The sequence below is a fragment of the Thunnus thynnus genome, chromosome 13 (assembly GCF_963924715.1).
Source record: "Thunnus thynnus chromosome 13, fThuThy2.1, whole genome shotgun sequence".
NCBI classification, from domain to species: Eukaryota; Metazoa; Chordata; class Actinopteri; order Scombriformes; family Scombridae; genus Thunnus; species Thunnus thynnus.
Genome location: NC_089529.1, coordinates 29,782,039 through 29,808,078, shown reverse-complemented (window position 1 = coordinate 29,808,078; position 26,040 = coordinate 29,782,039). Strand labels below are relative to the sequence as shown.

General features: G+C 42.4%; 2 protein-coding genes across 4 annotated transcripts in view; one reads left to right on the top strand and one right to left on the bottom strand.

The window, feature by feature from the left end:
* Positions 1-131: 131 nt before the first annotated feature.
* On the bottom strand, positions 132-3,843 carry rbmx2 (RNA binding motif protein X-linked 2). Its single transcript, XM_067608948.1, has 6 exons — positions 3,708-3,843; positions 2,364-2,479; positions 2,225-2,276; positions 1,995-2,124; positions 1,069-1,258; positions 132-985 (listed from the first exon to the last, which is right to left on the bottom strand). Exons 1-6 carry the CDS (start codon positions 3,710-3,712, stop codon positions 408-410), a joined length of 1,071 nt encoding a protein of 356 aa, XP_067465049.1. The 5' UTR covers positions 3,713-3,843; the 3' UTR covers positions 132-407.
* The window catches only part of ap4m1 (adaptor related protein complex 4 subunit mu 1), a 26,441-nt gene continuing 3,531 nt past the window's right edge, over positions 3,131-26,040 (top strand). The window contains exons 1-13 of one of the 3 annotated variants that reach the window (XM_067608943.1): positions 3,131-3,293; positions 5,861-5,919; positions 6,090-6,175; positions 6,332-6,438; positions 7,188-7,284; positions 8,560-8,670; positions 9,840-9,917; positions 11,010-11,072; positions 11,175-11,241; positions 13,033-13,086; positions 22,811-22,917; positions 23,861-23,952; positions 25,861-25,905. In XM_067608943.1, coding sequence (XP_067465044.1) covers positions 5,862-5,919; positions 6,090-6,175; positions 6,332-6,438; positions 7,188-7,284; positions 8,560-8,670; positions 9,840-9,917; positions 11,010-11,072; positions 11,175-11,241; positions 13,033-13,086; positions 22,811-22,917; positions 23,861-23,952; positions 25,861-25,905 — 965 coding nt within the window. In that variant the 5' untranslated portion in view covers positions 3,131-3,293; position 5,861. Of the gene's footprint in view, positions 3,294-4,572; positions 5,155-5,857; positions 5,920-6,089; positions 6,176-6,331; positions 6,439-7,187; positions 7,285-8,559; positions 8,671-9,839; positions 9,918-11,009; positions 11,073-11,174; positions 11,242-13,032; positions 13,087-22,810; positions 22,918-23,860; positions 23,953-25,860; positions 25,906-26,040 lie in introns of those variants that run through there. The other 2 variants (XM_067608942.1, XM_067608941.1) reach the window with 2 other exon arrangements.

Here is a 26,040-nt window from a genome sequence, read left to right as displayed (position 1 = left end):
CGCCACCGTGAGGTCGACAGCTGCACTTCAGAGTCAAACATCTGCTTTTATTTTGAAATGTTCAGGTCTGAGTTAAAAGGATTATAACATTTTAAATCCAGTTTATATATAAAACACTGATAAACTGCAGGTTAAACATGTTTCATCTTTTATTACAAAAATCTAAACTTTACAAACACAAACTTTACTGGACAGGAAGAAACAAAACAGGAAGTTCATCGGTCAGATTTCTACAAAACTCAGCAGAGACCAGGGAGGAAAAAATAATTAATTAGTGCTGCCAGTTTAATAATTAATGCTTCATAGAGCACTAATTATTAAATCAAGAGCACTAATTAGTGGCTCCTCCTCTATGATTTACTGTAGGACGTTCTCTTCTTCTCTTTTCTGTCCGTGTACAACTGGTCTCAGTGTTTACGGGGTCTGTCCCTGTCTCTGTCCATCTCTCTTCTTCTGTCGTCATCTCTGTCCGTCACTCTTCTTCTATCGTCGCCTCTGTCCGTCTCTCTTCTTCTGTCTCTCTCTCTGTCCGTCTCTGCTTTCCTGTAGCCGTCTCTCTCAGCGTCTCTTCTTCTCTCGTTATCTCTGTCCTTGTCCGTGTCTCTTCTTCTATCGTTGTCTCGGTCGAACTCTCTTCTTCTGTCGTAGTCTCTGTCCGTCTCTCTCCTCCTGTCGCTCTCTCGGTTCCTCCTCCGCTCTTCGTCTCTCTCTCCTCTGTCCGTCTCTCTCCTCCTCTCGTCCTCCCCTCTGAGTCTCTCGTTCTCCCTTGCTCTCTGTCCGTTCTGTTGTCCTCCAGGCGGCGCCCCCCTGTGGTTGTACTTGTCATAGGCGGCGTCCTCTTTCTCCTCTTTGACTCTGACAGCAGGAGGAGGAGGAGGAGGCGAGGAAGAGGAGGAGTGCAGCGCACGGCTTCCTCTCTCTTTCTCCTTCTCCGCCTTCTTCTTCTCCTTCTTCTCTTTCTTCTTCTTCTTCTTCTCTTTCTTGTCTGAGACGAAGAGCAGAAAGAGGAAGAGTGAAAAATCTTTCCCACAATCAGGTCAAAAAGGAGACGACAGGAAGTGACCTCACCTTTTTTGGCCTTCTTCACGGGGACGCTGTACTGCTCGTCTTCCTCCGAGGAAGAGGAGGACAACGCCTCGGACACTTTGGGAGCGCAGCCTTGTTCCCGCAGCTGTTTGGTGATGTCATCGATGTCCTCTGTGTCTTTGGGAGGACGGTAGTCTTTAACGTGATCCACGCGGATGGTCCGACCTTTAATCTGACAGCAGACAGACGAAAGAAATCAAACATTCTTCTTCTTCTTTATTTAAACACGTTCAACTAAAATATGCAAACTGAGTAAAGTTCAAGTCTTCATGTTTACATGTTTTATCTCATCAGTTTAGTCTGAACACAAACAGGAAGCTTCAGGCTGCAGGAGGAATATTGTTTCCTCTTGTCTGAGGATTAACAGCAGCTGTGTGGATTAAAGTCAAATGTAAACAGACTGAATGAATGAATCATGTGACCTAAACGTCACTGAAGAGATGAAAACAACACATCAAACTAACAGAAACGTCATATCTCCATCATGTTTTCCATCGTTCGAGCTCTGACTGACGCTCGTTTAATGATGTGTCTTCTTCTTCTGCGACGGTTTAACGGCACCGACTGGAGAATTAGTTTATCTCCTGATATTCACACAACAGCAGCAGCGGACGGAAACAAATTTAGTTAAAATCTGCACCACATTAGGATGGAAACTCTGCTCATGCTCAGCTTCCTGTTGTCTTGTCGTCTTTAGCCGGAGACGCCGGCTGTGATTTGCTTGTTTCGTAGCAGCAGCGGCGGCCGAGAAACCCAGTTACATGATGAGCAGGTGACATATGATCAGCTGATCAGATAACATTGATTAATAAAGTATCTCTCTGATTATTATCACAGTGTTTAGTGTTGGCAGAGACACTACAGAACCTTTTCTGCATGTAAACCCACAGACAGTAACACTGTGTCACCTTGATGCCGTTGAAGTTGTCCACAGCCAGGATTGTGCTCCTCTGGTCCTCGTAGCAGACGAAACAGAAACCTTTGGACTTCCCCGTCTTCTTGTCTCGCACCAGGTTGATGTTAACGATCTCTCCGTATCTGTTAGAGGACGCACAGAGAGTAGGTTTGTTTTTTTTTATAATTGCTGTTGGATGTAGAGGAAGAAGACGAGAGAGAAAGTAAGTGTGCAGGTACGTACTGAGAGAAGACGCAGATGAGGTCACCTTCAGTCAGCTCATAAGGAAATCCTCCTGCAGGAAACACAGAGAGATCAGAGAGCAGGAAGACGACGGTGAAATGATTCAGCTGGAGAGGCTGCAGGTGTTGGTTTATCTTACCAACAAATATCCAGGCGCTGTCTTTGTACTCCGAGTGCCAGGAAACCGAATCCTTCACCCCGAGGTTGGCCTCACGCTCGTTCAGCTCATTGATCAGCTTCACCTTCGTCAGCGGACTGAGAGCAGGAGAGAAAATGTTGAACTTTTAAATAAAACTACAGTGTTTCAGAGCTGCTCATCCACAAACATTTAAATAAAGTAAGTAAAGTAAAAAATACATAAAAGACAACCAATCATATACATCCTGACATATCAGCCAATGGGGCGTCTACAAAGACGGGTTGGATATATGGTCATGTGACTTCAGGCCAATTGTTGTCCAAGAAGGGACATGGGTGACGCCATATTTGGTCCATTAACTAGAAAGGTGCATCTAGGGGGTGGTAATTGTGTGCCTATTAGATATGACATACATTAGAAACACTTTGATTGGAATAATAACAATTATAATAATGATAATAATAGTAGTAATAGTAAAGATAAAAGGCTTTATAAAGTGCTTTGTATAGATGCATAATACAACAATATAAATTGATAAAAAATATATCATAAAAAACACTACAGATCCACATAAATGAGAGGTATTTGAAGGCAGCTGCCCACTGATAGTCTCTGAAATATACAGGAGCGCCTGAACGCACCATTAGTTTTTTTTAAACACAACACGATAATTATATAATTGTGTGTTTTTGTGTCATACACAGTGGTGCAAAGTGATTTGGATTGATTTTAGAGCTGCAGCTATAAATATATGAATCGATCAATCAATCTCCAGATGTTTTATAGATTACAGGAAGCTACTAGCTAATCCCTGTATGGAGCAACTGTCACACCAGACTCCATTCAGATTATGTCCAATTTCATGTTTCCCTCTTGACAGAAACCGTAAACTACTGTGATATAATTCAATATTGAAGCATTTCATGAAAGGTAAGAATCCACGTTTTAATTCGGAAAATCAACCGAGAAAAACGACCTTCGTTCACTGTAACAGCTCGATAACCGGCGGCTCGAGACTCTTTACAAAACTTTGATTTAAATAAAATACGAGCTGCTTGGTGAAGGCCGACTTACACATCTGCTCCTGAAAACTCACAATAACTAAATTAGATGTTATGTTTGAGTTAAGTGTGATAAAGAGGAATCGTTAATTTGTCGGATTTCAAACGGCTTTCGGCGTAAAGAGAACGTTAACTTTACGTATCAACAATTTCCGTTACCGTTAGCTTTTAGCAGTAGCTAGCGGGGTAACGCACATCGGAGAAGGAGGACAGACGCCACGACGAAATAACCGACGGTAGAGAGAAGAAAAAATGTTAATTTACAGTGAAAATGTTTACTTACTTCATGGTGAACTACTGCGACGGTAGAAACCGATGTTACGGGGGAAATGGTCCCTCCTGACATGAACTACTTCCGGTTGAATTCGCGCCTGCGCCGCCGCCTGCTGTTTGGATGCCTTAACTGCAAGTAAACAATTCAGACTGTATATAAAACTTATATTATCGTATTTCTGTCTGTTTGCTCTATTTATTTGTGTTTATATGTACATGCACCATGATACGGCCTTACTTTTTCTTTTCCTGTTATTGTTATTATCAGATATATTTTACTATCCGCTATTTTTTGGCGAAAAACACAATATTTGATCTAAGTAACTCTGTTAAAACGTGTAATTTTAATATTTTCGTATGCACTTCCATATGTTTAGCACTTTTATCTGTTTTATATTTTATTTTATATTGCAGGTTTGTTCTTTTACTAGCATTCTGTCTGCTTTACACGATCTTATTTATTTATATATGTTTTTTTTTTTTTTTTTTTTTACTTAACTCTTACCTCAATTATCGGCGTTTTGTTTTCTCTTTATAACAAGATAAATTAAGCCGTTATCACGAGAAAACGAGCTTTTTATATATATATATATATATGGAGATGATGAGATAAGTGAATCATGAGCTCGAGTTAACGGCGTTGAAAAAGATAATTGCAAGCACGGCCATTCTCGACTTCCGGCTTCCGTAGTTATGCTTGAATAGCGCTATATCATAATACATCCATGTGCTATATACAGTAAATACATGTTTAATGGACATATCCGCCTCTACGGACGGCGGCGCTGTGAGCTAATTGTATCCGCTGACCCGGTTTGTAAACGCCGGTCTGTCAGAAACACATCCACGGTCACATAGCAGACCGGTCCTGTTTAGATGGTAACCCTGGATTTGCTAAACTCTCGCGAGACGTTTCAACATATTCTCGTCTCGCTGTTTTATGTGATGATTAATGATGTGACAACGCTGTGGTTGCGGTCTGGTTAAGTTAAGGCACAAAAACCACTTGGTTAAATTTAGGGAAAGATCATGGTTCGCGTTACTGGAAACGTAGTGGTTAAAGTTATTATTATTCCTTGCAAATCTCGCGAGAGTTTCGTAAAGCTAGGGTTACCGTGTAGGCACGACCGTTGAGAACCAAACGGCTAACGTTAGTTAATGCAGAGATAAGTTGCATTTTAATGCTTTAAGTAAATGTTTTTATCTGTATAAATGCGTCAGTATCGACCAGTGTATCATGACATACTGTCGTGTGAATGATTAGAGGCTTAAAGATGCTAAAATAACCTGTTATTTACGGTCGGTAAGCCAGTTTAAGCTAGTAAAATAGCTGTTACTGTCATCCAAGGTTTAGTAACTTATAGTTATTATTAAAACTAAATACTTATTATAGTTAAAATAGCGTTAAATTAAGATTTTGACTCCTCTACCTCTGTTTCACTGCGAGTCTCCTGCAGGTAAGTAAAGCAGTAATAAAGGAAACTTAAATCTACTCAAAGTGCTGATCGTTGATATACATATTCTTCCAATTTTACGTGATTTGACTTAATTTCAAAGTTTTTTTGCCCGCTAGAAACATTTTCTAAAACTTCACTCAGTCGTCCGGAACCTCTGATAAATTCGGCTCAAGTTTTATGTGCGAAAACTAAACACAATATCTTATAAATGTGATGTCTGGTTCGGTTCATGCATCACTGTCCTCATCCACGGTGGAAGATTTTAGTCAAAAGTGGAGAATAAATGATCAATAAACTGCATGATGCATAACAAATATATCGAATTTACATGCGTGATATACGGATGTTAAAAGGACGGAAGGAATCATGTCATCAAGTATGTTTTTCTACATAAACAGACTTTAAATTAGCAGAATATTGAGTGTAGTTTGGTTCTTTAAACGATGAAACGGAACATATCGGTGTCAGACTGATATAATGATCCCTATCAGACACAAGACATAAACAGTGATGCTATAGAGATGTAAAAAGTAGTTAAACTCAAACATAAATAATATTTTAAATAACAGGAACCAGACTGTTAAACACGTCGTCGCCTGTATTCACCAGCAGGAGTCGCTGCTGCATCACACATGTTATTCAGCAGCATTTAAAAACATCCTGGAAACATTTGAGCTACAGCGGATTTATTTCTGTCTGTCAGCAGGATGATCTCTCAGATCTTCATCTTGTCCTCAAAGGGCGACCACCTCATCTATAAAGACTGTATCCTCACTGTGCACATCCCGCATCTGCAGAGAAAACAGCACAAATACTAACAAACAAGATGGTTTCTGGTCTACATTAACAAACACGTTTGTTTCTGCAGCTCAGATTCTGTTTGTTGTTTTTTTTTTTTTTGATATAAGTATAAAAGTTCTTAACTTCACCACCAGTCCGCGGAGAAGCAGGGAGCGATGTTGTCAGCATCTTTTATGAGAAAGTCACAGCGCTGACTGGAGACCAGCCTCCAGTTGTCATGGTAACACAGTGTGTGTCTGTCTGTGTGGGTGTGAGGATGCTGTTGTTAAGAACAGCTACAACTACACTGTCAAAACCATTAAAATCACAAATAAACTCACAGACAGGTTGGACAGGCTGTGAACTCGTCGTCTCTTCCTGTGTTTTCGCTCCACAGACTCACAAAGATCTTCACTTCGTCCACATCAGACAGGAAGGACTCTACTGGGTCGCCACGACGACAGCTGACTCCTCCCCCTTCACCCTCATTGAGTTCCTCAACAGGTACAGCGTGTTACCATGGAAACAAGCTTTCTGTCTCCGGGTTCAAAATGATGCTTCTGATAAACAGGAATAATTTACTGTATTAAACACATAATGATGGTTTATATATTTATTATCATTATTATTATTTTATTATATGTATCTATTAAAGCTTCAGTTTAATTGCATGTAAAAATATATATTTAATCACTGCAGCCCAGAATAGACTTTATGATGATTAAGGCTGCAATTAGAGATTATTTTAATTATCGATGAATCTGCTGATTATTTTCTTGATTAGTCAATAAAATGCTAAAAAAAAAAAATAGTGATCAATGACATCAAAACATGTAAAAGTCCTCTGTGATGTCATGAGTTTGCTTGTTTTGTCTAAAACCTTTTGATATTCAATTTACTGTCATAGATAATAAAGAAAAACAGCAAATTGTCTCTTTAGTTGAAGCTGGAAACATCAAAGTCTGAGTATTTTTGCTTGAACCGATCATCAAAATAGTTGCTAATTGATTTTCTTTCGATCGGCTCGTCAGTTAATCAACTGATCGTTGCAGCTCTACTGATAACTTTTAACATATTGATCTGAAGAGCAGCTGTAGAAGCTTAAAATAAACACTAGTTCAGTACCAGTATATATTCCACCACTGATCTTTATATCATCATCCTCTCTGTCTGTTTAATGTGACACTCTAGTGAATAAGTGTTAAATATGTAGTGCAGGCGTGTGTGTGTGTGTTGTTGTGACGGTTCGGCAGGTTAACAGCTCTGGTTAAAGATTACTGCGGCAGCCTGTCGGAGAAGTCGGTGCAGATGAACTTTGCCCTCATCTATGAGCTGCTGGACGAGGTGGTGGTGAGTCTGTGTGCACAAACATCACGGCTGCAAAACACACTTGTTTATTCATACATCACGGTGCATGTTTCAGTTTGTAATATTAAACAGTTGTAAAGTTCAAAATGCAGAATATAACATGTAAAGACTGACAGTGTCTGGAGGTAATTTGACTAATCTTTCTGTTTATATACAAAAACATGATGCCAAAACTAATAAATAGCTAATTACAGAAGGCTCAAAGCAGTAATATATGTTTTATGGTGTAAAAGTTCATTATAATCTCTATAAACTAGTGAAATAAGACACCAGACTCTAGTTTTGGATCATCTAAACTAACCCAGGGCGTCTAGATGTTTCTCTTCTTCTTCATCATGATTTAATTTAACCACTAAACACACTCAGTCACTGAGATGTTGGAGCTTCACAGTCGATTTTTTAATTACAGGAAACAGCTGAGAAAACGTCAGTAAATTAATGATAATAATTAATAACTAATAAACCAGCGCACGTTTAATCTGCAGATTATTTTACAGTTTTCAGCAGCGATCCAGAATGAAAATCTGCAGCAAAAATAAGCAAACATACATTAAAACGACCTAAAATGACCTCCAGCAGGCTGAAAGAAATATTTATTAGATTTTAGTAGAACTGTTGAATTTGAGGTTTTATTTCATCACAAACAGTTCAGAACAAAGTTTGAATGTTTGTGTGAAAAGTCGACCATAAAGCAGAAAATGCAAAGTTCACTGTGGAGCAGAGAAAACATCAGCCATGAATCATCTCCCAACAATTAACACAACAACACATAAACAAACAAATACATGAATCAATAACTGGTAACGACCTTTGACCTCAACTTCACGACACTCAAACATAAAACTGCTCTCTGTCAATCTTGTAGTTTTCAACCCAAACCGACGCTGACTCACGTGACATCATCAGTGACATCATCAGTGACATCATCAGCTCACTGTGGAGCCACTTTATACGACCTTTTACACACCTGGAACATCGCTGCGGTTCACCTTTAAGAAAGTAGATCAAAGGTTTTTACTTGTGGTCCTAAAAGAAGAACAAAACGGTGTCACTGTGAGATTCGGAGCCGGTTTCCGTCTCTGAGGTTCTTGATAAATATTTGCTCCTGAAGACCTTCTTTCAATAAAGCTGGCAGGAAGCTCCTCCATCTTTATAAAGTCTGTCTTCTGTAAACACAGAGGAGTCAGAGTGAGGTTTAACAGGAGGAGGAAACTCAGACGGATGATATGAAACCATAAATCTCTCTCTGTCTGTCAGGACTACGGTTACATCCAGACCACGTCCTCTGACGTCCTGAAGAACTTCATCCAGACCGAAGCCGTCTCCTCCAGACCGTTCAGCCTCTTTGACCTCAGCAACGTCGGCTTGGTACGTTTCACACCCAACAGCAGGCGTTACACAAGAGGTCAGAGGTCACCGGGGAAGGGAACGAGTAGGAGATGGAACCTCTCAGAGTGTTTCTGAGGTTTTTCTGCTTTTAGAAGCAGATCACTGAGAGGGTCATCGTGACATCAGAGCAGGAAACACTCAGACAGATTTTCTCTTAAGTGGCACTTACCAGAGACTTTGTTGCATTCACCAATTTTCTTTTCCTTTTTATTTCTACTGAACAAAATTCACCTGTTCAAACCTTTAAAACAAACCAAGAACAGACTCAAGAAAAAACACTCAACTGACCTGAAACCATGAATTTAGACTTAAATCTGATTCAGAAATCAGCTAAAATAAAACGTATAAATTAAAGAAACTTAACGTAAAGTTAATATTCTGTTCATGATCATCATGTTTCCAGATGTTTGTCAGCAGTAAACAGCTGCATCATGTCGAGCAGGTCAAACATCATAAATCACTTCCATGTAGACTGTTTCCTGTTGGGAAGTACAAAATAAAAGCTTTCTCTTAGAATCTGTTTGACATTTTTATTGTAATATTTATATTATTTGTGATTACTTGAGTTTTTTGTTAACTTGTATTCCATTGTTTAGTGTTTTTGCTTAAAGGACGAGTTCACAATTATTACAAGTGTGTCTTCAACCATCAGTCAGGAGAATGAACATTGAAACGTGTTCATCTTGTTGTAATTATTCCTGCTGTCGTGTTGCGGCTGTAATATTCTCTCCTCTAATATCTCTGTGACGTCACATGACCTCCTCTCATATCATTGGTTTGCTTTAGAAAGACGTTTCCTCTTTATTTCTGCTGCTCCTTTAACACGTCGACTGACACTGATAAACGTGTCTGCAGCAGAAACCTCAAATACTTCTCACTCTTTATGAGAACAGTTTTATGAATGAAACGGAGCAGAGCAGCTCGCCGCATATGGACGTTTTAGGGGCGTCGATGATGATGATGATGATGATGAAATGTCAGGAAGGTTGAGCTTCCTCGTGAACAGGTGACCTTCATCAGGCTGAAACAAGTTCAGAGCAGTGAAGAGAGTTTGTTGCCTGATCTGAATGTAATGTCTGAGATCCTGGATTTAACCTGCTGCTGTTGTTGTTGTTGTTGTTGTTGTTGTTGTTGTTGTTTTGCTGCAGTTCGGAGCGGAGACGCAGCAGAGTAAAGTGGCTCCGAGCTCCGCGGCCACCAGACCCATCCAGTCCAGCAGAGAGCAGGTACTCCACACATTACTCACATCTTCCTCTTCACTTAAATATGAAGTTCAGAAAGTCTGTGAGGACGTTTGTGACATGAACGAACCAGACACGAGAGCAGCTCGACGCCCCGGGAGGACTGGGACTCACTGATGTGATCAATAATGTGTAATAACACATCAGACGTGTTCAGAACAGACTGAAGAGCACAAAGATCTTATTAATTTAACCAAAGAAGAATAAAAAACACTCATAACTCTGCCGAAGCTGCACAAACCTCTACTTTTATTATTTTAATGTTAATAAACCTGAACTCTGCGAATATTATGACCATAATATGAATGAATAATCTTTTAAATTTGGCAGCATGTGTTGATAAACTTAATATTCTACACAGAAGATCAAATGTTTTATTCACCGAATTTGGTTAAAAAATGAATTAAATTATCAGGAGATGTGAAATAATGAGTCTGTGAATCTAATAACCAGTTTATTAATCAGCAAATATTTTGATAATTAGCTTCTCTGATGTTGCTGCTTTTCTCTGTTTGTTTGAATCATTTTAAACTGATTCTTTTGGGGTTTTTGGGCTGCTGGTCACAAACTAAACGATTAATTATAGAAACAAAATAATCAGTGATGAAGATGATTGTTAGTTTCAACCTTAAACTGGCAAAAAAACACTGTTGAATTCAGAAAAGAAATGTTTTGCTTCACATGTTTTGCATGTCATGTGATCAGCCTCAAAATGTAAACAAACAAACAAACAAATGGAGCCAAAATCACAAGTTTGTTTGAAGACTAAATAAAATCATCAAGATATAATTTAAAAAGCTTAAAAAGGATAAAAAGTGACTCTGAGTTTGTTATTTTTGTACTTTTTTTTTCTGCAGCAGTTTTTTGAACTGGGAGTTTTTGTGGAATGACTGATATTTTCCAGTAAATACTCTGATCCCAGCCGGACCGTCGACTTCCTGAAACAAACTATTCTGATGAGATTAGAACTATTCTGAAAGCAGGAACAGACCTCACAGTTTCCATACGTGTGTGTGTGTGTGTGTGTGTGTGTGTGTGTGTGTGTGTGTGTGTGTGTGTGTGTGTGTGTTTTTCCAGGGAGGGAAGAGCGAGATATTTGTGGACGTGATCGAGAGGATGTCGGTCGTCATCGGCTCCAACGTGAGTAACAACATCAGCGTGAAAACAAATCACTCGCCGTCTGAAACGCCTCGACGACCCGCGGCGTTGAAAGATGTTTAATCTGATGTGTTTGTGCTGCAGGGAGTTTTAATGAAGGCCGACGTGGAGGGAGAGATCAGAGTCAAGTGTTACATGCCGAGCTGCTCAGGTGAGTCCCTCCCACCCCCTGTCAGTCCAAAACCACATGCTTCATCTCCCCAAACATCCTTAAAACCAGAGTGATGCTGCCTGAAATAAATACCGTAAATACTGTAATAGCTGAGCTACGTAACATAGAGGATCTAATAATAAAAGAATCTAATATCAACATGACATTAAAGCTATAATATGTAATTATTCCACATTAAAATGTCTAAAAACAACTAGATCTATGTTATATATGTTGTTGTACTTACATTATCCCAAATGTTACTTTTAATCAAAGTAACGGACCGTTTCATTTGGTCGCCTGTCGATGGCGTCATACCTCCTCTACCAAAGAGTAAACACACACCAGATGCATACGGCGGCGCTGTGTTTGTCCGCTACAATGGCGTCTACCAAAGAGTAACTTACACACATACAAGATAATACATCGGTGTTGTGGTTGTTCCACACAAACTGTTATAAATGGACTTTTATTCAGTTTTAAGCCACATTTTCATGATAAATTTAGTTGTTTTTAACTATATCTTTTAGCCGGAAGAAGGATTTTAGTCGTTGGACGTCTGGATCTTAAGTTATCAGAGAAATAAACTGGGCAAACATTAGCAGCAGCTCGGCTAACAGCCCCTCCAGGAAGTCCGGTGGTCACCAAACATCGTCGGAGAAATATTGATTTTTTTAGGTGAAACAGCTTTAATTAGTATTTTTACCTGTAATCACCGGGTCCGTTTGTTCTGGAGAGGAGGAGACCTCTGCGGATAAAAACATCCCGAATGATCCTAGCCTGGTGAAGCTGAGTAGAGTAGAGTAGAGTAGAGTAGAGTAGAGTAGAGTAGAGTAGAGTAGAGTAGAGTAGAGTAGAGTACGCTTTACAGATGAGCGTCATCCACAAATATCTTATCTTGTCAAACATCGTCACCATGGCGTCCCTGACAAGACGCATCATTTTATTGTTTATTTCATCCTTTATTGTGAAGCATCCTGCACAATCAGTTCAATATAAACTCTACAAACTATCATTGATCACGTCTCTGATGTCTGAAGCGATGACGAGTCAGTGATGATGATGATGATTTACGGATCCATGAGATTAATTAACGATGATCTTGAATCGTCGTGATGTTGAAACGTTTAATAAACTTAACGTGTCATCAGTGTGATGGTTCTCTGGAGATGTTTGAGAATATTAAACTGCGGAAACAGCTGCACATTATGTTCTGATAATTAATCCTTTATTGATTTAGAACATAATGATCAGCTGTGGTTTCATTTTAATAAACTGTACATGTCCCGTAGGAGACACGTGTGTACAGCTCTCTGTTCTTCTCTAGTTTACAGTGAGATAAGCTTTGTGTTGCAACAGCTGTTCTGCTGGTGCAGCACAGTCGGTGGAACTGAACTCGTTCTTTCCGGTTTGTTTCATTGACAGTTATAAAAACTGCTGCAACAGGCTGCAAACTGATATGAAAACAGCTGATGAAGGATCTGCATCTATTTATAGCACGTTGTGGGAGCGTAAATAAGTTTCACAATGACTGAAATATATAAATAGAATCATGTGAACGTACAAAGTCTGACTAGAAGACACACAGTCTTAGTCATGAATCTACAGAGTTTTAGTCATCTGGCTCCAGATGTTTGCAGACGTGAACATGCAGAATAAATAAAGATCATAACAGTTTGATTTGTTTCTGTTTTCTCTTGATGTCAGAAGATGTTTTCTGCTCGACTGATTCTAGAAACATGACTGAACACTTTCTAACTTTCTAACACGCTGCTGTTCTTCTGTCAACAGAGATGAGAATCGGTCTGAACGAGGAGTTCAGCATCGGCAAGTCACAGCTCAGAGGTCAGTTTACGCACAAACACACACAAACCAGAGGAAACGAGATACACAACAAGATTAAAGGATCATTCTGCTGATTTTCTATATTTCTCTTCATGTTTGGATCCAAACCAGCAACAAACAGATCTACTAACCAGTATTGTGTATCAAAGCTGATATATCTGATTCTGGGTCACATGTTCCCTCATCAGGAAGAGTTTAGTCTCGTTAGTTTGTTTAGAAACGACTCCAAACATTAATAACAGCATCATGTGTTCAGTCTCAGGAGAGCAGTTCTGTGTGAGGCAGATCAGTTCTGTTTACAGCTTCAACAGCTTGTTGCGCTGCAGATAAACAACCTCTGGACTTTGTGCTACATCGTAAATAACATCAGTATAAAGTCACAACCTCACACAGAACAATGACGAATAACATATATTATATCATTTCTCTGCTCTACTGCTCTACTCTACTCTGCTCTACTCTACTCTACTCTACTCTACTCTACTCTACTCTGCTCTGCTCTGCTCTACTCTACTCTACTCTACTCTACTCTGCTCTACTCTGCTCTGCTCTGCTCTACTGCTCTACTCTACTCTACTCTGCTCTACTCTACTCTACTCTACTCTACTCTACTCTACTCTGCTCTGCTCTGCTCTACTCTACTCTACTCTACTCTGCTCTGCTCTGCTCTGCTCTACTGCTCTACTCTACTCTGCTCTACTCTACTCTACTCTGCTCTGCTCTGCTCTACTCTACTCTACTCTACTCTACTCTGCTCTGCTCTGCTCTACTGCTCTACTCTACTCTGCTCTACTCTACTCTACTCTGCTCTACTCTACTCTGCTCTGCTCTGCTCTGCTCTACTGCTCTACTCTACTCTGCTCTACTCTACTCTACTCTACTCTACTCTACTCTACTCTGCTCTGCTCTGCTCTGCTCTACTGCTCTACTCTACTCTGCTCTGCTCTGCTCTGCTCTACTGCTCTACTCTACTCTACTCTACTCTACTCTGCTCTACTCTACTCTACTCTACTCTACTCTACTCTGCTCTACTCTGCTCTACTCTACTCTACTCTACTCTACTCTGCTCTGCTCTGCTCTACTGCTCTACTCTACTCTGCTCTACTCTACTCTACTCTACTCTACTCTACTCTGCTCTGCTCTGCTCTGCTCTACTGCTCTACTCTACTCTACTCTACTCTGCTCTACTCTGCTCTACTCTACTCTACTCTACTCTACTCTGCTCTGCTCTGCTCTACTGCTCTACTCTACTCTGCTCTACTCTACTCTACTCTACTCTACTCTACTCTGCTCTGCTCTACTGCTCTACTCTACTCTGCTCTACTCTACTCTACTCTACTCTACTCTACTCTGCTCTACTGCTCTACTCTACTCTGCTCTACTCTACTCTACTCTACTCTACTCTACTCTGCTCTACTCTGCTCTGCTCTGCTCTACTGCTCTACTCTACTCTGCTCTACTCTACTCTACTCTACTCTACTCTGCTCTACTGCTCTACTCTGCTCTGCTCTACTCTACTCTACTCTGCTCTGCTCTGCTCTGCTCTGCTCTGCTCTGCTCTACTGCTCTACTCTGCTCTGCTCTACTCTACTCTACTCTGCTCTGCTCTGCTCTACTCTACTCTACTCTACTCTGCTCTACTCTACTCTACTCTGCTCTGCTCTGCTCTGCTCTGCTCTACTGCTCTACTCTACTCTACTCTGCTCTGATCTGCTCTACTCTGCTCTAATCTGCTCTGCTCTGCTCTACTCTGCTCTGCTCTGCTCTACTGCTCTGCTCTGCTCTACTCTGCTCTGCTCTGCTCTAATCTGCTCTGCTCTACTCTGCTCTGCTCTACTGCTCTGCTCTGCTCTACTGCTCTACTCTACTCTGCTCTACTCTACTCTACTCTACTCTACTCTGCTCTGCTCTGCTCTGCTCTACTGCTCTACTCTACTCTGCTCTGCTCTGCTCTGCTCTACTACTCTACTCTACTCTACTCTACTCTGCTCTACTCTACTCTACTCTACTCTACTCTACTCTACTCTGCTCTACTCTACTCTACTCTACTCTACTCTACTCTGCTCTGCTCTGCTCTACTGCTCTACTCTACTCTGCTCTACTCTACTCTACTCTACTCTACTCTACTCTGCTCTGCTCTGCTCTGCTCTACTGCTCTACTCTACTCTACTCTACTCTGCTCTACTCTGCTCTACTCTACTCTACTCTACTCTACTCTGCTCTGCTCTGCTCTACTGCTCTACTCTACTCTGCTCTACTCTACTCTACTCTACTCTACTCTACTCTGCTCTGCTCTACTGCTCTACTCTACTCTGCTCTACTCTACTCTACTCTACTCTACTCTACTCTACTCTGCTCTACTGCTCTACTCTACTCTGCTCTACTCTACTCTACTCTACTCTACTCTGCTCTACTCTGCTCTGCTCTGCTCTACTGCTCTACTCTACTCTGCTCTACTCTACTCTACTCTACTCTACTCTACTCTACTCTGCTCTACTCTACTCTACTCTACTCTACTCTGCTCTACTCTGCTCTGCTCTACTCTACTCTACTCTGCTCTGCTCTGCTCTGCTCTGCTCTGCTCTGCTCTACTGCTCTACTCTGCTCTGCTCTGCTCTACTCTACTCTACTCTGCTCTGCTCTGCTCTACTCTACTCTACTCTACTCTGCTCTACTCTACTCTACTCTGCTCTGCTCTGCTCTGCTCTGCTCTACTGCTCTACTCTACTCTACTCTGCTCTGATCTGCTCTACTCTGCTCTAATCTGCTCTGCTCTGCTCTACTCTGCTCTGCTCTGCTCTACTGCTCTGCTCTGCTCTACTCTGCTCTGCTCTGCTCTAATCTGCTCTGCTCTACTCTGCTCTGCTCTACTGCTCTGCTCTGCTCTACTCTGCTCTGCTCTACTACTCTGCTCTGCTCTACTCTACTCTGCTCTACTCTGCTCTGCTCTACTCTACTCTACTCTGCTCTGCTCTGCTCTGCTCTGCTCTGCTCTGCTCTGCTCTGCTCTGCTCTACTACTCTGCTCTGCTCTACTCTGCTCTGCTCTGCTCTGCTCTGCTCTACTCTGCTCTGCTCTGCTCTACTCTACTCTGCTCTACTCTGCTCTGCTCTGCTCTACTGCTCTGCTCTACTCTGCTCTGCTCTACTCTACTCTGCTCTGCTCTGCTCTACTGCTCTACTCTACTCTGCTCTGCTCTACTCTACTCTACTCTACTCTGCTCTACTCTACTCTGCTCTGCTCTGCTCTACTCTACTCTACTCTGCTCTACTCTACTCTGCTCTGCTCTGCTCTACTCTACTCTGCTCTGCTCTGCTCTACTGCTCTTCTCTGCTCTGCTCTACTCTGCTCTGCTCTGCTCTGCTCTACTCTGCTCTGCTCTACTGCTCTACTCTGCTCTACTCTACTCTGCTCTGCTCTACTCTACTCTGCTCTGTTCTACTGCTCTGCTCTACTCTGCTCTGCTCTACTCTACTCTGCTCTGCTCTGCTCTACTCTACTCTACTCTGCTCTGCTCTGCTCTGCTCTGCTCTGCTCTGCTCTGCTCTGCTCTGCTCTACTCTACTCTACTCTACTCTGCTCTGCTCTACTGCTCTGCTCTGCTCTGCTCTGCTCTGCTCTGCTCTACTGCTCTACTCTACTCTACTCTACTCTACTCTACTCTGCTCTGCTCTGCTCTACTCTGCTCTAATCTGCTCTGCTCTGCTCTACTCTGCTCTGCTCTACTGCTCTACTCTTCTCTGCTCTACTACTCTGCTCTGCTCTACTCTGCTCTGCTCTACTACTCTGCTCTGCTCTACTCTACTCTGCTCTACTCTACTCTGCTCTGCTCTACTCCGCTCTACTCTGCTCTGCTCTACTCTACTCTGCTCTACTCTGCTCTGCTCTGCTCTACTGCTCTACTCTACTCTACTCTGCTCTGCTCTGCTCTACTCTACTCTGCTCTGCTCTGCTCTGCTCTACTCTGCTCTAATCTGCTCTACTCTGCTCTGCTCTACTGCTCTGCTCTGCTCTACTCTGCTCTGCTCTGCTCTACTCTGCTCTACTCTGCTCTGCTCTACTCTACTCTACTCTACTCTGCTCTGCTCTGCTCTACTCTGCTCTGCTCTGCTCTGCTCTACTCTACTCTACTCTACTCTGCTCTGCTCTACTCTACTCTGCTCTGCTCTGCTCTACTGCTCTTCTCTGCTCTGCTCTACTCTGCTCTGCTCTGCTCTGCTCTACTCTGCTCTGCTCTACTGCTCTACTCTGCTCTACTCTACTCTGCTCTGCTCTACTCTACTCTGCTCTGTTCTACTGCTCTGCTCTACTCTGCTCTGCTCTACTCTACTCTGCTCTGCTCTGCTCTACTCTGCTCTACTCTACTCTGCTCTGCTCTGCTCTGCTCTACTCTACTCTGCTCTGCTCTACTGCTCTGCTCTGCTCTGCTCTGCTCTGCTCTGCTCTACTGCTCTACTCTACTCTACTCTACTCTACTCTGCTCTGCTCTGCTCTGCTCTACTCTGCTCTAATCTGCTCTGCTCTACTCTGCTCTGCTCTACTGCTCTACTCTTCTCTGCTCTACTACTCTGCTCTGCTCTACTCTGCTCTGCTCTACTACTCTGCTCTGCTCTACTCTACTCTGCTCTACTCTACTCTGCTCTGCTCTGCTCTACTCTGCTCTACTCTGCTCTGCTCTACTCTACTCTACTCTGCTCTACTCTGCTCTGCTCTGCTCTACTGCTCTACTCTACTCTACTCTGCTCTGCTCTGCTCTACTCTACTCTGCTCTGCTCTGCTCTACTCTGCTCTAATCTGCTCTACTCTGCTCTGCTCTACTGCTCTGCTCTGCTCTGCTCTACTCTGCTCTGCTCTACTACTCTGCTCTGCTCTAATCTGCTCTGCTCTGCTCTACTCTGCTCTGCTCTACTCTGCTCTGCTCTACTACTCTGCTCTGCTCTGCTCTAATCTGCTCTGCTCTGCTCTACTCTACTCTACTCTGCTCTACTCTGCTCTGCTCTGCTCTACTGCTCTACTCTACTCTACTCTACTCTGCTCTACTCTACTCTACTCTACTCTACTCTACTCTGCTCTGCTCTGCTCTACTCTACTCTACTCTACTCTACTCTACTCTACTCTACTCTACTCTACTCTGCTCTGCTCTGCTCTACTGCTCTACTCTACTCTGCTCTACTCTACTCTACTCTACTCTACTCTACTCTGCTCTGCTCTACTGCTCTACTCTACTCTGCTCTACTCTACTCTACTCTACTCTACTCTGCTCTACTGCTCTACTCTACTCTGCTCTACTCTACTCTACTCTGCTCTGCTCTACTGCTCTACTCTACTCTACTCTACTCTACTCTACTCTGCTCTGCTCTACTGCTCTACTCTACTCTGCTCTACTCTACTCTACTCTACTCTACTCTACTCTACTCTACTCTACTCTACTCTGCTCTACTGCTCTACTCTACTCTACTCTACTCTGCTCTACTCTACTCTACTCTACTCTACTCTACTCTGCTCTACTCTGCTCTGCTCTGCTCTACTGCTCTACTCTACTCTGCTCTACTCTACTCTACTCTACTCTACTCTACTCTGCTCTACTGCTCTACTCTGCTCTGCTCTACTCTACTCTGCTCTGCTCTGCTCTGCTCTGCTCTGCTCTGCTCTGCTCTGCTCTGCTCTACTGCTCTACTCTGCTCTGCTCTACTCTACTCTACTCTGCTCTGCTCTGCTCTACTCTACTCTACTCTACTCTACTCTGCTCTACTCTACTCTACTCTGCTCTGCTCTGCTCTGCTCTACTGCTCTACTCTACTCTACTCTACTCTGCTCTGATCTGCTCTACTCTGCTCTAATCTGCTCTGCTCTGCTCTACTCTGCTCTGCTCTACTGCTCTGCTCTGCTCTACTCTGCTCTGCTCTACTGCTCTACTCTACTCTACTCTACTCTACTCTACTCTGCTCTGCTCTACTGCTCTACTCTGCTCTACTCTACTCTACTCTACTCTACTCTACTCTACTCTACTCTACTCTACTCTGCTCTACTGCTCTACTCTACTCTACTCTACTCTGCTCTACTCTACTCTACTCTACTCTACTCTACTCTGCTCTACTCTGCTCTGCTCTGCTCTACTGCTCTACTCTACTCTGCTCTACTCTACTCTACTCTACTCTACTCTGCTCTACTGCTCTACTCTGCTCTGCTCTACTCTACTCTGCTCTGCTCTGCTCTGCTCTGCTCTGCTCTGCTCTACTGCTCTACTCTGCTCTGCTCTGCTCTACTCTACTCTACTCTGCTCTGCTCTGCTCTACTCTACTCTACTCTACTCTACTCTGCTCTACTCTACTCTACTCTGCTCTGCTCTGCTCTGCTCTACTGCTCTACTCTACTCTACTCTACTCTGCTCTGATCTGCTCTACTCTGCTCTAATCTGCTCTGCTCTGCTCTACTCTGCTCTGCTCTACTGCTCTGCTCTGCTCTACTCTGCTCTGCTCTGCTCTAATCTGCTCTGCTCTGCTCTACTCTGCTCTGCTCTACTGCTCTGCTCTGCTCTACTCTGCTCTGCTCTACTACTCTGCTCTGCTCTACTCTACTCTGCTCTACTCTGCTCTGCTCTGCTCTACTCTGCTCTACTCTGCTCTGCTCTGCTCTGCTCTGCTCTACTCTACTCTGCTCTGCTCTGCTCTGCTCTACTACTCTGCTCTGCTCTACTCTGCTCTGCTCTGCTCTGCTCTGCTCTACTCTGCTCTGCTCTGCTCTACTCTACTCTGCTCTACTCTGCTCTGCTCTGCTCTACTGCTCTGCTCTACTCTGCTCTGCTCTACTCTACTCTGCTCTGCTCTGCTCTACTGCTCTACACTACTCTACTCTGCTCTGCTCTACTCTACTCTACTCTACTCTACTCTGCTCTACTCTACTCTGCTCTGCTCTGCTCTACTCTACTCTACTCTGCTCTACTCTACTCTGCTCTGCTCTACTCTACTCTGCTCTGCTCTGCTCTACTGCTCTTCTCTGCTCTGCTCTACTCTGCTCTGCTCTGCTCTGCTCTGCTCTGCTCTACTCTGCTCTGCTCTACTGCTCTACTCTGCTCTACTCTACTCTGCTCTGCTCTACTCTACTCTGCTCTGTTCTACTGCTCTGCTCTACTCTGCTCTGCTCTACTCTACTCTGCTCTGCTCTGCTCTACTCTACTCTGCTCTGCTCTGCTCTGCTCTGCTCTGCTCTGCTCTACTCTACTCTACTCTGCTCTGCTCTACTGCTCTGCTCTGCTCTGCTCTGCTCTGCTCTGCTCTACTGCTCTACTCTACTCTACTCTACTCTACTCTGCTCTGCTCTGCTCTACTCTGCTCTAATCTGCTCTGCTCTTCTCTACTCTGCTCTGCTCTACTGCTCTACTCTTCTCTGCTCTACTACTCTGCTCTGCTCTACTCTGCTCTGCTCTACTACTCTGCTCTGCTCTACTCTACTCTGCTCTACTCTACTCTGCTCTGCTCTACTCTGCTCTACTCTGCTCTGCTCTACTCTACTCTACTCTGCTCTACTCTGCTCTGCTCTGCTCTACTGCTCTACTCTACTCTACTCTACTCTACTCTGCTCTGCTCTGCTCTACTCTACTCTGCTCTGCTCTGCTCTGCTCTACTCTGCTCTAATCTGCTCTACTCTGCTCTGCTCTACTGCTCTGCTCTGCTCTACTCTGCTCTGCTCTGCTCTACTCTGCTCTACTCTGCTCTGCTCTACTCTACTCTACTCTACTCTGCTCTGCTCTGCTCTGCTCTGCTCTGCTCTACTCTACTCTACTCTACTCTACTCTACTCTACTCTACTCTGCTCTGCTCTACTCTACTCTACTCTGCTCTGCTCTGCTCTACTGCTCTTCTCTGCTCTGCTCTACTCTGCTCTGCTCTGCTCTGCTCTACTCTGCTCTGCTCTACTGCTCTACTCTGCTCTACTCTACTCTGCTCTGCTCTACTCTACTCTGCTCTGTTCTACTGCTCTGCTCTACTCTGCTCTGCTCTACTCTACTCTGCTCTGCTCTGCTCTACTCTGCTCTACTCTACTCTGCTCTGCTCTGCTCTGCTCTACTCTACTCTGCTCTGCTCTACTGCTCTGCTCTGCTCTGCTCTGCTCTACTGCTCTACTCTACTCTACTCTACTCTACTCTACTCTACTCTACTCTGCTCTGCTCTGCTCTACTCTGCTCTAATCTGCTCTGCTCTACTCTGCTCTGCTCTACTGCTCTACTCTTCTCTGCTCTACTACTCTGCTCTGCTCTACTCTGCTCTGCTCTACTACTCTGCTCTGCTCTACTCTACTCTGCTCTACTCTACTCTGCTCTGCTCTGCTCTACTCTGCTCTACTCTGCTCTGCTCTACTCTACTCTACTCTGCTCTACTCTGCTCTGCTCTGCTCTACTCTACTCTACTCTGCTCTGCTCTGCTCTACTCTACTCTGCTCTGCTCTGCTCTGCTCTACTCTGCTCTAATCTGCTCTACTCTGCTCTGCTCTACTGCTCTGCTCTGCTCTGCTCTGCTCTACTCTGCTCTGCTCTACTACTCTGCTCTGCTCTGCTCTAATCTGCTCTGCTCTGCTCTACTCTGCTCTACTCTGCTCTGCTCTACTCTACTCTACTCTGCTCTGCTCTGCTCTACTCTACTCTACTCTGCTCTGCTCTACTCTACTCTACTCTACTCTGCTCTGCTCTACTCTACTCTACTCTGCTCTACTCTGCTCTACTCTGCTCTGCTCTACTCTGCTCTGCTCTGCTCTGCTCTGCTCTGCTCTGTATTTATTAGTCCTGTAGATCAGTAGAAAATCACCAGAAATATCCTTTAAGTTTAGTTTTTAATATAAATATAAATAGACTGGTTCATGTTGTCTGACCAGTTGGTCACATGACGTCCATCCCCTGCTGGATAAAACCAGCGCAGCATTAAAACCAGTTTGACAGACAACATGTTTCTATCCTGTCAGCTTTATTAAAAACAGGAGGAACTTCATTTCCTCCAACGTTTTAATTTCCTGCGGTTGTTTTTCACATGAAGAGACTCGTCGTCACATCAGAGACAAACACACAAACGATGCGTCTTTATAGTTTTTATTCAAGTTGTTTTCAAGGTGAATTTAAAAGTCTTAAAACACTTTCTGAACGCTGGATGTTGATTCATGTTGGATTATTGTAGGATTCATTAATAATAATTTACTTCTTAACATTCAGTGTGTTTGTTAAATAGGAAGATTATTACGCAACAGTCACTTTTCACAGGATGTTTTTTAATTGATGAAGACGAGATAAAACAACATGACTTAGATGCAAAGATGAAATTCATGTTTGGATGTGGATATGGAGAGATGGATAAAGATTTCCTTTTGCAGGAATAAAAATAAATTAAAATGGAAAAAAGAAAAGAGAAAAACTGGATAAATAAATGTCATAATCTACAAAAAAAGGGAATAATAATAATGAATTAAATTAAGCGGACAGATGTTTGTTTAAAGGTGGAAATGAGAGTTTTATTGATAGATAGACACGTGATCTGGATCAAGACAAACAGATGTTAACGCACAGAACTGATCGTCCACATCTGGATCAGCTGCTGTGATCAGATCTCAGCCAGATGGAAATGACATCTGTTCATTCACCCGAGTGTCTGAAATAACAACAACACTTATTATTAAAACCAGCAGCGTTCAGAGTCCGACATCAGGAAACAAACCAGCGTCTGACTGTTTGTCGTCTCCAGGTTACGGAGCCGCCGTCCGCGTGGACGAGTGCAGCTTTCATCAGGCGGTAAAACTGGACGAGTTCGACAGTCACCGGATCCTCCGACTCTGTCCGAGCCAGGGAGAGGTGCTCTCGCTCTTCATCACTCGTCTGTTGTCTGGTTTCATGTCTGTTTGTGTTTGTGCTGCTGCTGTTCTTCACGTTGAGGTTTGAAACGTTGCAGATTTCTCGAAGTTCAAGGTTGAGGAACTTCTTGACCTTTGAGGGGATGTAGAGTCTATTAGCTGTGTTGCAACATCCACTTTTATTTAACTTTGTTTACTGGATGTTGTAAAGATTCACTAGTTTTACTTTATTCTTTCCACTTCCTTTTCCGTCATCTGACTTCCTGCCGTCCCTTTTCCTTCTCTCTGATTGGTCCGTTGGTTCATTAGTACTCTAGTCCTATTTAAACACCTCACTGTTGTTCATTCTTTCACTTCTACACGGTGGCGGCAGAACTAGTAAGAAGTTTATTTTGCACCACAATTTACAATATTTCCTTTTTAAAGATATGAGAATAATCTTCTGTGTTCATTTAATCTTTTGTTTCTTTTCTTTCAGATATAGACCCACGTTATTAAATCAATATCTTGAGCATGAATTCAAGTTGAACTCCTGTTATATACTGGCTTTTATACAGTTATGAGACAGGAATCAATGGAACAGATATGTCTTTTTAATAAAGTGTGTGAAGTTTACGTCCTATTGAAGTTACTGTAATTAGCTTGAGAATCTTTCACATCCAGCCGACATAACGTTAAGCTAACAAGTTCGTTAACCAGCTGTAATTTCATACTCTCGTTAATCTTTTAGTAACTTTTCATTGAATAAAACGCCAGCTGAGATTTACTGTCTGTTTACGTCACCAAGCTGCCAACACCAGGTCAGTTTAGTACCTGTTCTGGAGCTTTCTGACGCAGTCTTCCTCAGCAGTGATTGTCTTCAGACAGCCGTCAGGAGTCCGTATGAACAGTGAGAATCCTGATCCGTCCTTTTAACTCTCTCTGTTCTTCTTCTCCTGTCGCAGCAAACGGTGATGCAGTACCAGCTGGCTGATGATCTGCCCTCAGCTCTTCCTTTCCGTCTCTTCCCGACCGTCGAGAGAGACAGCGGAGGACGGTAGAGAGTTCATACACTTACTGTAAAGACGGTCCACATCATAGAAATAAAACAGATGTGACAGAAGGAGGAAGCAGCAGGAGGCTCGTATAGTGAAGCAGCTGTTAAATAATATGTCACAGAGTTAGCGTAGCTTCGTTAGCCGTGATGTTCTTAAAATATAAAAGTATAAATAAATGTTACAAAGAGGAGAAATAGAAAACTCCTCATATCTAACATTAATATTCAGTGTATAAACAGTTAATAAATGCTTCATAACACATTATAATGTAGATATAAGTGTTTATTAATGTTTTAAGCTGCTGTATGAACAGTTGTAATGATATAATATGTCTTCATAGGAAAGTTATAATAATACTGTTAAAAATATAACTACATTATAAACGTGTTAAATGTTTATATACTGATTATTGATGCTGAGTATTCAGACGGATAGTTTAGTGTTACTGAGTGTGAGGTGGTTTTATTGCAGCTTTTCTCTGTTTGCATTATAAACAAACTGTATTTCCAGCGATTAACACAAAGACTATGAAGGGATGTTTATACCAGCGAGTCAGCGTTACTGTCTGAGAGGGAAAATTCCTGGAAGGAGAAAGAAAGCAAAACAAAGAACCTGCTGGAGGACGTCGACGCACGTTTACGTCTACTAATATCACTACCACTGAGATCTTCTCAACTTAACACACAATCACATCACAGCTGATTCATGAGACTCATCACACACTGATATGAGTTTATTAATTAAACTAACTACTGTAAATACAATTAATTAAGTTCTGCACTTAAGTATGATTTGACTTTAGTCACTTAAGTCTTTTTACTCCACTATGTTCAACATATAATCAGTTAATAAAACATGTCAACCAACTGCGACATTAAAACGCTACATTTACATTAATGAATCAGTAACAATAATAATCCAATAATAAATGATAATAACAATCACAGCAGCTGTTTGTCTGCACAACAAATACTTTTACTTTTCATACATTTTATTAATAATAATACTTTTACTTTAGTATGATTTTGAACGCAGGAGACAGACGCCACGAACAATAAAAACTACTGAATAGAGATATTTATGAAATGTAAATACTGTTCTGGTTCACTCTCAGTGTCTCATAGCGTCGTTTTCAGAGTAAAAGCTGTAAAAAGCTGCTGTACACTACCTGCTAACAGTTAGCTGTAGACCAGCTGGTGAACATAGTGGAGCATTTAGCAGCTAAAGAGCCAGATATTTCCCTCAGGAGTTGGTGGAGAACAAAAACAGAAGCTAAAAGAGAGTGAATGTTGGACTTACATTCACCAGGTGGACAGAAACACGACTCCACATGAATGATAATGTTGCTCCGTAACTGCTGGATGTGGAAATAAACAACTGTTTGCTAACATGTTAGCCACAACTACTTTATAAGCTGATAATATGACAGAAGTATTTTTTACAGACTATTCTGCTGAAAACAGGTTCAGGCAGCTTTAACCAGATTAAAATTATAGAGGACCGAGAACAGAACCCTGAGGAACCCCACATGTGATTACTGACATTATCAATGGGAGGATCATGTTGCTCCGTAGCTGCTGGATGTGGAAATAAGCAACTGTTTGCTAACAAGTTGAACATATCAACTTAAAACCTGATGATGAGTCAGAGTTGTGTTCGACCCAAGAGGCTAAAAAAATGTTAATGCAGTTTTAAGTAAACGATGTGAATCTTTCTTCCAGCGCTGGTCGTGTTTAAATTCATCTCAGAGCCTGAAACCAGTTAACCAAACACAAACTGAAGTGTGTTTTCATATCTCTTCACTCTTAATTGTGGCTGGTAGGCGTAAATGTAATTCTAACACGTGAAATCGGAGGTGTTAAAGTGTTGTTATATATAAAATGTGTGGTGTTGATCCGTCTCCGCAGGCTGCTGATGTACCTGAAGCTGCGCTGCGATCTGCCACCGAAGAGGTCAGTTTCTATTCTGAGACGAGCTGTCACAACCAAACTTTATATCAACCAGTCCGACACCTGAGCGGCGACGCTTCAGTGACAGCTGATGATGATAATAACGATGATGTCATTGGTTTGTTTTTTGTTTTTTTG